Here is a 12,181-nt window from a genome sequence, read left to right as displayed (position 1 = left end):
GGGGAAAACTTTTTATGCAGAAGTTTATTGAGACATGGAAGGCCCAGCAGACACAGTGGTAAAAGCAAAACCCATAATAGCTTGGAAAACGGAAGGGGATAAATAGTTGAAAAAGAAAGTTTTACAGTGCATGGGAATGGAACTAAGTGGATAGCTCATTCAGGGAACTAACATAGACAAAATGGGCCAAATGTAAAACTATTATTCTATGATAAATTTCCTAATCCCCACTAATGGCAGCTTATGTATCCTGCTGTCGTTACTGCATGCTTGGATTGTCAGTCACATGCAGCAATCATCTTGTTGGATGGCATTTCCACCTGTGTACATTCAAAACAGAGATCGATAGATTTCTAGATATTAAAGGCATCAAGGAATATGGGGATGTGCAGGAAAATGGCATTGAGGTCGAAGATCAGCCATGATCTTGTTGAATGGCGGAGCAGGCTCGAGGGGCCGGATGGCCTACTCCTGCTCCTATTTCTTATGTTCTGGGTGAGGTTTCCTTCAAGTTATTTTCTTGAATTTCTCACTGAAGGAGCCCATAACGTTTGGATCAGTTTATCTCGACAGATGGACAGCTTTCTTGCACCATGGTGCTTTTTCCCATGATCCAACAATCCTGAGCTTGCTGTAAAATTTGCACCTGTATTCAATGGTTTGTTGAGGTCCAGTACATCCTTCTGCAGGAAGGAGCCACTAATGGGTGCATAGAAAAAGTGCCATGCCCAACTTTGCATTTTGGTACAGGTGCCTACAGCTTCCTTATGACAATTTTACTGCACTGTCTCTATTTTGCTGCGTTTTCTCTTCACGTCTACTATGATGGCCTCTTCACACACCATACTCAGCTATGATCTTTTCTTGTGAGTCACCCTTTACCAACCTCTTGAGAACCTCCAGGCTACTCTCAGAAGATGCTACATTTCCCTTCTGCTTGTTCTAGTTGCTAGTTGGGTTGCAATGGAATTCTTTTGATACATTCCTCAGAATAATCTCCATCACAGTACTGTCCACAGCTTATCTGAATCAGGTTAGTGTATGCCAGCACTCTGAATAATCTATTAATTGATTGCTTCATTAAGCAACACTTTGGGCTAGTCCAGTGTGATCTGAAGTATTAGCCTTGGTAGAACCCACAGTCCAAGTACAGTACAGTACTCTACAGCGCTCAACACACTCTCCCAGGGTTTCAAATATATTTTTTACAGTTGCACTGGGCGATATTTTTTTCCTCCTCGAAATGTCTCTTGCCATCTGATCTCCCTTTTCAGTCTGAAGGGTTAATGGTCCAAAGCTACAAGTTTCTCCAGCTGTGAATGTCATTCAGGGTTGACTTGTAGTAGTTTGCTGTAGCTGGCTGCACATATGTTTGATATTTTCTCTCTTCTGCTGGTGCTGCTCTTGATCTTCACCTTGTGAAGGACTGATTCTGATGAATCAATTAAAAAGAAACAGAGTCATAAAGAAGGTCACCATTAGAACTGGTGCTCTTCTAACAAATAGGTTGGACTGTTGTGCAGTAGCAAAATTGATTTTAAGTTGTGTTTGCTTGTGATTTAGGAATTAAGGTTGCGAGCCAGACTGTTTGCAACCTTGGCATCCAATTTGACCCTGAGTTGAGTTTCCGACCCCATATCCTGTCCATCACCAAGACCACTTACTTCCACCTCCATAACATTGCCTATCTCCGCCCCTGCCTCAGCTCATCTGCTGCTGAAACCCTTATCTATGCCTTTGTTACCTCGAGATTTGACTATTCCAACGCTCTCCTGACTGGCCTCCCACTTTGTACTCTGTAAACTTGAGCTCATCCAAAACTCTGCTGCCCATATTCTAACTCGCACCAAGTCCTGTTCACCCATCACCTCTGTGCTCGCTGACCGACATTGGCTCCCCGTCCGGCAACACTATGATTTTAAAATTCTCATTCTTGTTTTCAAATCCCTGCATTTTTTTTTATTCGTTCACGGGATGTGGGCGTCGCTGGCAAGGCCGGCATTTATTGCCCATCCCTAATTGCCCTCGAGAAGGTGGTGGTGAGCCGCCTTCTTGAACCGCTACAGTCCGCGTGGTGACGGTTCTCCCACAGTGCTGTTAGGAAGGGAGTTCCAGGATTTTGACCCAGCGACAATGAAGGAACGGCGATATATTTCCAAGTCGGGATGGTGTGTGACTTGGAGGGGAACGTGCAGGTGGTGTTGTTCCCATGCGCCTGCTGCCCTTGTCCTTCTAGGTGGTAGAGGTCGCGGGTTTGGGAGGTGCTGTCGAAGAAGCCTTGGCGAGTTGCTGCAGTGCATCCTGTGGATGGTGCACACTGCAGCCACAGTGCGCCGGTGGTGAAGGGAGTGAATGTTTAGGGTGGTGGATGGGGTGCCAATCAAGCGGGCTGCTTTATCTTGGATGGTGTCGAGCTTCTTGAGTGTTGTTGGAGCTGCACTCATCCAGGCAAGTGGAGAGTATTCCATCACACTCCTGACTTGTGCCTTGTAGATAGTGGAAAGGCTTTGGGGAGTCAGGAGGTGAGTCACTCGCCGCAGAATACCCAGCCTCTGACCTGCTCTCGTAGCCACAGTATTTATATGGCTGGTCCAGTTAAGTTTCTGGTCAATGGTGACCCCCAGGATGTTGATGGTGGGGGATTCGGCGATGGTAATGCCGTTGAATGTCAAGGGGAGGTGGTTAGACTCTCTCTTGTTGGAGATGGTCATTGCCTGGCACTTATCTGGCGCGAATGTTACTTGCCACTTATCAGCCCAAGCCTGGATGTTGTCCAGGTCTTGCTGCATGCGGGCTCGGACTGCTTCATTATCTGAGGGGTTGCAAATGGAACTGAACACTGTGCATTCATCAGCGAACATCCCCATTTCTGACCTTATGATGGAGGGAAGGTCATTGATGAAGCAGCTGAAGATGGTTGGGCCAAGGACACTGCCCTGAGGAACTCCTGCAGCAATGCCCTGGGGCTGAGATGACTGGCCTCCAACAACCACTACCATCTTCCTTTGTGCCAGGTATGACTCCAGCCACTGGAGAGTTTTCCCCCTGATTCCCATTGACTTCAATTTTACTAGGGCTCCTTGGTGCCACACTCGGTCAAATGCTGCCTTGATGTCAAGGGCAGTCACTCTCACCTCACCTCTGGAATTCAGCTCTTTTGTCCATGTTTGGACCAAGGCTGTAATGAGGTCTGGAGCCGAGTGGTCCTGGCGGAACCCAAACTGAGCATCGGTGAGCAGGTTATTGGTGAGTAAGTGCCGCTTGATAGCACTGTCGACGACACCTTCCATCACTTTGCTGATGATTGAGAGTAGACTGATGGGGCGGTAATTGGCCGGATTGGATTTGTCCTGCTTTTTGTGGACAGGACATACCTGGGCAATTTTCCACATTGTCGGGTGGATGCCAGTGTTGTAGCTGTACTGGAACAGCTTGGCTAGAGGCGCAGCTAGTTCTGGAGCACAAGTCTTCAGCACGACAGCTGGGATGTTGTCAGGGCCCATAGCCTTTGCTGTATCCAGTGCACTCAGCCGTTTCTTGATATCACGTGGAGTGAATCGAATTGGCCGAAGACTGGCTTCCGTGATGGTGGGGATATCGGGAGGAGGCTGAGATGGATTATCCACTCGGCACTTCTGGCTGAAGATGGTTGCAAACGCTTCAGCCTTGTCTTTTGCACTCACGTGCTGGACTCCGCCATCATTGAGAATGGGGATGTTTGCAGAGCCTCCTCCTCCCGTTAGTTGTTTAATTGTCCACCACCATTCACGACTGGATGTGGCAGGACTGCAGAGCTTTGATCTGATCCGTTGGTTGTGGAATCGCTTAGCTCTGTCTATAGCATGTTGCTTCCGCTGTTTAGCATGCATGTAGTCCTGAGTTGTAGCTTCACCAGCTTGGCACCTCATTTTTAGGTACGCCTGGTGCTGCTCCTGGCATGCTCTTCTACACTCCTCATTGAACCAGGGTTGATCCCCTGGCTTGTTGGTAATGGTAGAGTGAGGAATATGCCGGGCCATGAGGTTACAGATTGTGCTGGAATGCAATTCTGCTGCTGCTGATGGCCCACAGCGCCTCATGGATGCCCAGTTTTGAGCTGCTAGATCTGTTCTGAATCTATCCCATTTAGCACGGTGGTAGTGCCACACAACACGTTGGATGGTGTCCTCAGTGCGAAGACGGGACTTCATCTCCACGAGGACTGTGCGGTGGTCACTCCTACCAATACTGTCATGGACAGATGCATTTGCGACAGGTATATTGGTGAGGACGAGGTCAAGTAAGTTTTTCCCTCGTGTTGGTTCGCTCACCACCTGCCGCAGGCCCAGTCTGGCAGCTATGTCCTTCAGGACTCGGCCAGCTCGGTCAGTAGTGGTGCTACCGAGCCACTCTTGGTGATGGACATTGAAGTCCCCCACCCAGAGTACATTTTGTGCCCTTGCTACCCTCAGTGCTTCCTCCAAGTGGTGGTCAACATGGAGGAGGACTGATTCATCAGCTGAGGGAGGACGGTAGGTGGTAATCAGCAGGAGGTTTCCTTGCCCATGTTTGACCTGATGCCATGAGATTTCATGGGGTCCAGAGTCAATGTTGAGGACTCCCAGGGCCACTCCCTCCTGACTGTATATCACTGTACCGCCACCTCTGGTGGGTCTGTCCTGCCGGTGGGACAGGACATACCCAGGGATGGTGATGGAAGAGTCTGGGACATTGGCTGAAAGATATGATTCTGTGAGTATGGCTATGTCAGGCTGTTGCTTGACTAGTCTGTGGGACAGCTCTCCCAATTTTGGCACAAGTCCCCAGATGTTAGTAAGGAGGACCTTGCAGGGTCGACTGGGCTTGGTGTTTTGCCGTTGTCGTGTCCGGTGCCTAGAGGTCCGATGCCGGGTGGTCCGTCCGGTTTTATTCTTATTATGACTTTTCGTAGCGAGATTTTACAACTGAGTGGCTTGCTAGGCCATTTCAGAGGGCAATTAAGAATCAACCACATTGCTGTGGGTCTGGAGTCACATATAGGCCAGACCGGGTAAGGGCGGCAGGCTTCCTTCCCTAAAGGACATTAGTGAACCAGATGGGTTTTTACGACAATCCGGTAGTTTCATGGCCATCATTACTGATACTAGTATTTTAATTCCAGATTTTTTTTATTTAATTAATTGAATTTAATTAATTAATTGAATTTAAATTCGCCAGCTGCCGTGGCGGGATTTGAACTCCTGACTCTGGATTTTAGTCCAGGCCTCTGGATTACTAGCCCAGTAACATAACCACTATGCTACCGTACCCATCATGGCCTTGCCCCTTCCTATCTCTGTCACCTCCCCCAGCCCTACAACCTTCTGAGATCTCTGCGCTGCTCCAATTCTGGCCTCTTACGCATCCCCAATTTTATTTGCTCCACCGTTGGCGACCGTGCCAAGAGCTGTCTAGGCCCTAAGCTCTGTAATTCCCTCCCTAAACCTCTCCTCCTTTTTAAGACGCTCTTTAAAACCTACCTCTCTGACCAAGCTTTTGGCCATCTATTCTAATATCTCCTTATGTGGCTCTATGTCAAATTTTGTTTGATAATTGCTCGTACTGCATTAAAGGCGCTATATAAATGCAAGTTGTTGTTGCAATGTCCCTTTGCGTAAACCGGCTTTAGAGAGAGTCTGTTGTTGAGCGAATGTATCATAAGACTAGGAGATACAGGACACAGATGTATAAATCCTGCACATTTAGACAAGAAGTTCCTAAAGCTCTTTATAAACCCACCTGTGGATTTGCACATTGTCTTTCAAGTACAGTCAATGTATAACAAGCATATATAAACCAGTCATTAAACAGAAGGTAGCAAATATAGATAGTGAAGTATATTTCCTCATGTTACTCCCTGCTAGGCAGTACAGGACACTGATACACGCAGGTAGAGTAAGCAATTAGGAAGGCAGTTGGTACATTAGCCTTTATTGCGAGGGGGTTCGGGAATGAGAGTAAGGAGATATTGCTGCAATTATATAGTGAGACCACACCTGGAGTTCTCCATACAGTTTTGGTTGTCTTATCTCAGGAAGGATATACTTGCCTTAGAGGGGAGTGCAACAAAGGTTCACTAGATTGATTCCTGGGATATGAGGGTTATTCTATGAGGAGAGATTGAGTAGAATGGGCCTATATTTTCTGGATTTTAGAAGAATGAGAGGTGATCTCATTGAAACCTATAAGATTCTGAGAGGGCTTGACAGGGTAGATGCTGAGAGGCTGTTTCCCCTGGCCGGAGAGACTAGTACTAGGGCTCATAGTCTCAATAAAAGGGGTTGGCCATTTAGGACTAAGATGAGGAAAAATGTCTTCACTCAGAAGGTTGTGAATCTTTTGGATTTCTCTATCCAGGGGGGCTGTGGATGCTCAGTCGTTGAGTATATTCAAGACTGAAATTGATAGATTTTTGGACACTAAGGGAATCAAGGGATATGGGGATAGGACGGGAAAGTGGAGTTGAGGTAGATGATCGGTCTTGAACTTAGTGAATGGCGAAGAAGGCTCGAGGAGCCATATGGCCTACTGCTGCTTATATTTGTTATGTTCTTAAATCCTGTCGATCTAAAGATGAAGCTCCTTACATGATTGCTTTGGCTGAGTTGCCCAAATCCAATTCATTAAGGGTTATTTTGCAGAACAGCAAACAGAATTCCCATTAAGGAAAGTTAGAGCTCATTCTATTTGGATAAAGGCACAGATGAGCAGTATGCATGCTTTCATTAAGGGTTACAATCTTGCCAGGTCAAAACACAGCTGCTTTGATACAGCTGTGTTTTTTTAGGGGTCCTGAAAATCAACTTCTTTCAGAATTTTTCCATTGATTTTTGTTCTGCTTTGACATTCCTATGGTATTAAGCTTTCTGATTCTTGCTGCTTTTGGGTGGCTTGGTGTTTATTTTTAGTGATTTTTTTTCCAGTTTCACTTAATTTCATATCTTGGGTGTTACAGATCTGTTTTTGTTCAATTAAAAGCAGCATAAAATCAAGTAAAAGTGGGGCATGCAATTCACCCAGAAAAGGAAAAAGAGCATGGTGAACCTCTGGCCACGACTTTCTGGTACAGCTGAGATTTTTAAAATCAAACTGAGTTTCTGGTGAGAATATTTGTTTTAGTTTTTCATTTGTATTTTCTAACATAATTTGTCAATATTTATACAGTTTCAAAATTCTGCCCATCAGTTAAACCATACAGACCCTAGGTTTGATCATATTTGTATGTGGGGGTTGAATAAATTAGAAATTCTACTAGATTATTTATAGTCGTCTTCACTCTTTGAAAGAGATTCAACTCTCACCGACTAACCACCCTCCCAGCCGAACCATCATTTCTTTTTTTCGTAGGGCATGGTCTGAAGCTACTCTGGTGTTTACGGTACATGAAGTTACAGTACTCTTGGTGTTGCTGGCTGCTATTGTTTAAAGAACTAGAGAGATTGTTGAGAATAATACTTCACTTGCAGCTGAGCGAGGAAAATATTCTGATTGCACAGGGTGTGAATTTCTCAAAAAAGCAGTTTTTGGAAGTTCTTTCCCCTGTGAGTTGACAGCAGTATATGTTATTTATATGTGGAAATTGAACCTTTCTTGAAGAATGAGGAAGATAATCAGAGCATAGCCAAGGCATTTAAAGATACTTCTAAAGACAATGCAAAGCTGTGGACTTCAGTGTTCCCTACAAAAATGAGACAAGTCCCTGAAACAGACTTTTTTAAACCTTTCCAGTAAGTAGCTTTGCTGTAATTTAATAATGCATTTATTTAATAACACTACTTTGATCTGTTGAGTGGTAGTTAAAAGTTAAATTCTAGTTAAATCTTGTATTTTCAGTTAGACTAATAACTTAGATTATTTTTTGCAGTTCCTCAGCCTTACTGAAGAAGATCTGAACAAATTTGAAACACTCACATTAGGAGCGAAGAAAAAGCTGAAGATGCAATTAGAACTTGAAAAGTAAGTTTATTAAAATTGTTGATTTTACAATAACATACTATGAGTTTAATGTAGGGATAGTGTGCATAATCATAGATTGTACTCAAAGATTCACAACTCTGATCTAGTAATTACACTGACAATTTTTCAGAATACAAAGCATTCCTATTTCATTTGAGTTATGTTGATGCTATTTTGGTAGTTGTATAAAATATTGGTTTAGTTTTTATTGCTGTTCTTGAGGACTTGATTACTGAAAATTTTAATTTGGATGAACCTTTTTCATTCTTGTAGCACACTAGAGTGCCACAACAAATGAATGTAAACATTTACCTAGCAATTATCACTGAGTTTATGACCTCTGTTGTGCTGATAGAGAGATGCAAAGTGACACTAGATATCTCTCCACAACAGTGGATAGAGAAATAGGAGGAAGCGCGGTCACACCTGCTAGATCTTCAGCAAACGTGGCTTTATCAGGTGAGAAGAAGGTTACCTGACTGCCTGCCTTGGCTAGGAAATGGCTTGTGGCATGTATACATTTATAGAATACTACAAAACTGTTAAAACATTGAGAGAGTTTTTATTTTAATTTGATTTTCAATGGAAGTCTTAAGGGAAGGGGGGGGTATTGGGTTTGCAATAGATTAACCTCAACAATTTGTAGAGTTGTCACTTTTTGAAAAGTATAAATACTGGATTAAAGTTAGTTGGTATGCTATATTTTAAATTATTCTGGAATAAATCTTATAATGTTATCCAAAATCATCGCCCAAGAAAACTATTCTCAGTTTATTTTTGATTTGCTGAGTTAATTAGGCGTTTACCCTTCCATTGCCTCAACTTAGAGGCGTTGCTCCCTCTTTAGGGACAACATTGTATTGTATGCATAGAATTTGATCCCACAGGTCTCAAAACAGTATTCGTTTAAAAACATTAATGTCATTTTGTATTTTTACAAATTTGTAAGAAACATTTATGACAACGTGAGTAGGTTTTTCTTTACTCGTTCATGGGATGTGGGCGTCGCTGGTGAGGCCAGCATTTATTGCCCATCCCCAATTGCTCTTGAGAAGGTGGTGGTGAGCCGCCTTCTTGAACCGCTGCAGTCCGCGTGGTGAAGGTTCTCCCACAGTGCTGTTAGGTAGTGTTAGGTAGGGAGTTCCAGGATTTTGACCCAGCGACGATGAAGAAACGGCGATATATTTCCAAGTCGGGATGGTGTGTGACTTGGAGGGGAACATGCAGGTGGTATTGTTCCCATGTGCCTGCTGCTCTTGTCCTTCTAGGTGGTAGAGGTCGCGGGTTTTTGGAGGTGCTGTCGAAGAAGCCTTGGTGAGTTGCTGTAGTGCATCCTGTGGATGGTACACACTGCAGCCACTGTGCGCCGGTGGTGAAGGGAGTGAATGTTTCGGGTGGTGGATGGGGTGCCAATCAAGTGTCCTGTAAGGTGTCGAGCTTCTTGAGTGTTGTTGGAGCTGCACTTGTCCGGGCAAGTGGAGAGTATTCCATCACACTCCTGACTTGTGCCTTGTAGATGGTGGAAAGGCTTTGGGGAGTCAGGAGGTGAGTCACTCGCCACAGAATACCCAGCCTCTGACCTGCTCTTAAAACCACAGTATTTATGTGGCTGGTCCAGTTAAGTTTCTGGTCAATGGTGACCCCCAGGATGTTGGGGGATTCGGCGATGGTAATGCCGTTGAATGTCAAGGGGAGATGGTTAGACACTCTCTTGTTGGAGATGGTCATTGCCTGGCACTTGTCTGGCGCGAATGTTACTTGCCACTTATGAGCCCAAGCCTGGATGTTGTCCAGGTCTTGCTGCATGCGAGCACGGACTGCTTCATTATCTGAGGGGTTGCAAATGGAACTGAACACTGTGCATTCATCAGCGAATATCCCCATTTCTGACCTTATGATGGAGGGAAGGTCATTGATGAAGCAGCTGAAGATGGTTGGGCCTAGGACACTGCCCTGAGGAACTCCTGCAGCAATGTCCTGGGGCTGGGATGATTGGCCTCCAACAACCGCTAACATCTTCCTTTTGTGCTAGGTATGACTCCAGCCACTGGAGAGTTTTCCCCCTGATTCCCATTGACTTCAATTTTATTAGGGCTCCTTGGTGCTACACTTGGTCATATGCTACCTTGATGTCAAGGGCAGTCACTCTCACCTCACCTCTGGAATTCAGCTCTTTTGTCCATGTTTGGACCAAGGCTGTAATGAGGTCTGAAGCTGAGTGGTCCTGGCGGAACCCCAACTGAGCATCGGTGAGCAGGTTATAGGTGAGTAAGTGCCGCTTAATAACTCTGTCGTCGACACCTTCCATCACTTTGCTGATGATTGAGAGTAGACTGATGGGGCGGTAATTGGCTGGATTGGATCTGTCCTGCTTTTTTGGACAGGACATACCTGGGCAATTTTCCACATTGTCGGGTAGATGCCAATGTTGTAGCTGTAATGGAACTGTTTGGCTGGAGGCGCAGCTAGTTCTGGAGCACAAGTCTTCAGCACTACAGCCAGGATGTTGTCGGGGCCCATCGCCTTTGCTGTATCCAGTGCACTCAGCCGTTTCTTGATATCACGTGGAGTGAATCGAATTGGCTGAAGACTGGCATCTGTGATGGTGGGGATATTGGGAGGAGGCCGAGATGGATCATCCACTCAGCACTTCTGGCTGAAGATGGTTGCAAACGCTTCAGCCTTGTCTTTTGCACTCATGCTGGTCTCCGCCATCATTTGAGGATGGGGATGTTTACGGAGCCTCCTCCTCCCGTTAGTTGTTTAATTGTCCACCACCATTCACGACTGGATGTGGCAGGACCACAGTGCTTTGATCTGATCTGTCTATAGCATGTTGCTTCTGCTGTTTAGCATGCATGTCGTCCTGAGTTGTAGCTTCACCAGATTGGCACCTCATTTTTAGGTACGCCTGGTGCTGCTCCTGGCATGCTCTTCTGCACTCCTCATTGAACCAGGGTTGATCCCCTGGCTTGTTGGTAATGGTAGAGTGAGGAATATGCCGGGCCATGAGGTTACAGATTGTGGTGGAATACAATTCTGCTGCTGCTGATGGCCCACAGCGCCTCATGATTGCCCAAAAATGTGTTCAGAAATACAATGAAAAATGGAATGTATGTGTTGGAAGGAAGTATTGCATGTAACTCATGAATATGGAGTGGTGTGTGTACTCTGTATAAAACCTTTTATTTTGTCAAATTATCTGTATTACTTTTTATTTGTCTTATTAGAAGTTATTTCCATGTTGGCTTGCTATTGTATTGACATGCGTGTTCATGCAATGTATGTAGAGATGCACAATAATTTGGAAAAACGCCAGTACCATAACTTTCAGGATATAGTCTGATGAACATGACCCATTGCTAAAGTTACAACACTACCATCTTGCCATAATCCAAGCCACCCTCTAATACAACGTTGGATTGCCATCCTGAAGTTGCAAAAGATTTAAAAGCATGCAGTAATTTTTAAAAAATTTTATGTCTAAGTAATCTTGGTCAGAAAACAAGCAGGAAATAATTGTGAAATGGATAGAGTTTAAAACGTAGTCAAGAATGTTCTTGGGTGTGCTGTCCAATACAAATTCAGAGCATCAATCTATTGTAGTATTATCAGGTCTGCTGCCCTGTAATAAGATGGAATTGTTGTCATCCAAGCTGTATTACATCTGTCCTCTAGTCCACATTCCAAGATCTTTGTGATGCTATTGTACCAAAAATAGCAATTGAAAATTTGACGTTATTATAATAACAACTGCCTGGTGGTTCCATAGTTTGGTACACCACTCAATTGCATTGTGGATTGGTAGGGCAGGGATTCAGGCATGCATTTCTCTGCAGTGAAAGTCCCTGATGTCAATCGAGTTGAGAGAATCCCCAGCAAACGCTGGGTTCTTCCTTGTAGTAAGAAAGGGAAATCACCTGAGTGGATTATCCCAGTCCGGTCTTTGATAGAGGCAGTTACATTATGGCATGTCTGATAATGTTTTTAAGATAACAATATTAACTCCAAGCCTCGCTGATGTGGAACCTGCTCCATTTTTATATACAGGGGAGATTCCACAGATATTTGGGCGCAGAAAAACATCAAGTTTTTACGTCATGATTTGTGACTTTATTTCTGGTTGCCATATCTTCCAAAGTGCCTGGGGAATGTCTGTACAGGTCAGCAAATGGAAAACCACTTCATTGGTCTATATAGGCAGGTT

General features: G+C 44.7%; 1 protein-coding gene across 2 annotated transcripts in view; it reads left to right on the top strand.

The window, feature by feature from the left end:
* The window catches only part of zcchc14 (zinc finger, CCHC domain containing 14), a 128,973-nt gene that overhangs the window by 84,850 nt on the left and 31,942 nt on the right, over window positions 1–12,181 (top strand). For both annotated transcript variants that reach the window (XM_067998000.1, XM_067997999.1), the window contains exon 9: window positions 7,883–7,974. In XM_067998000.1, coding sequence (XP_067854101.1) covers window positions 7,883–7,974 — 92 coding nt within the window. The remainder of the gene's footprint in view (window positions 1–7,882; window positions 7,975–12,181) is intronic.

Source organism: Heptranchias perlo, chromosome 16 (assembly GCF_035084215.1).
Source record: "Heptranchias perlo isolate sHepPer1 chromosome 16, sHepPer1.hap1, whole genome shotgun sequence".
NCBI classification, from domain to species: Eukaryota; Metazoa; Chordata; class Chondrichthyes; order Hexanchiformes; family Hexanchidae; genus Heptranchias; species Heptranchias perlo.
The sequence above is the reverse complement of the archived record's forward strand: the minus strand, read 5'-3'. Positions and strand labels throughout refer to the sequence as shown.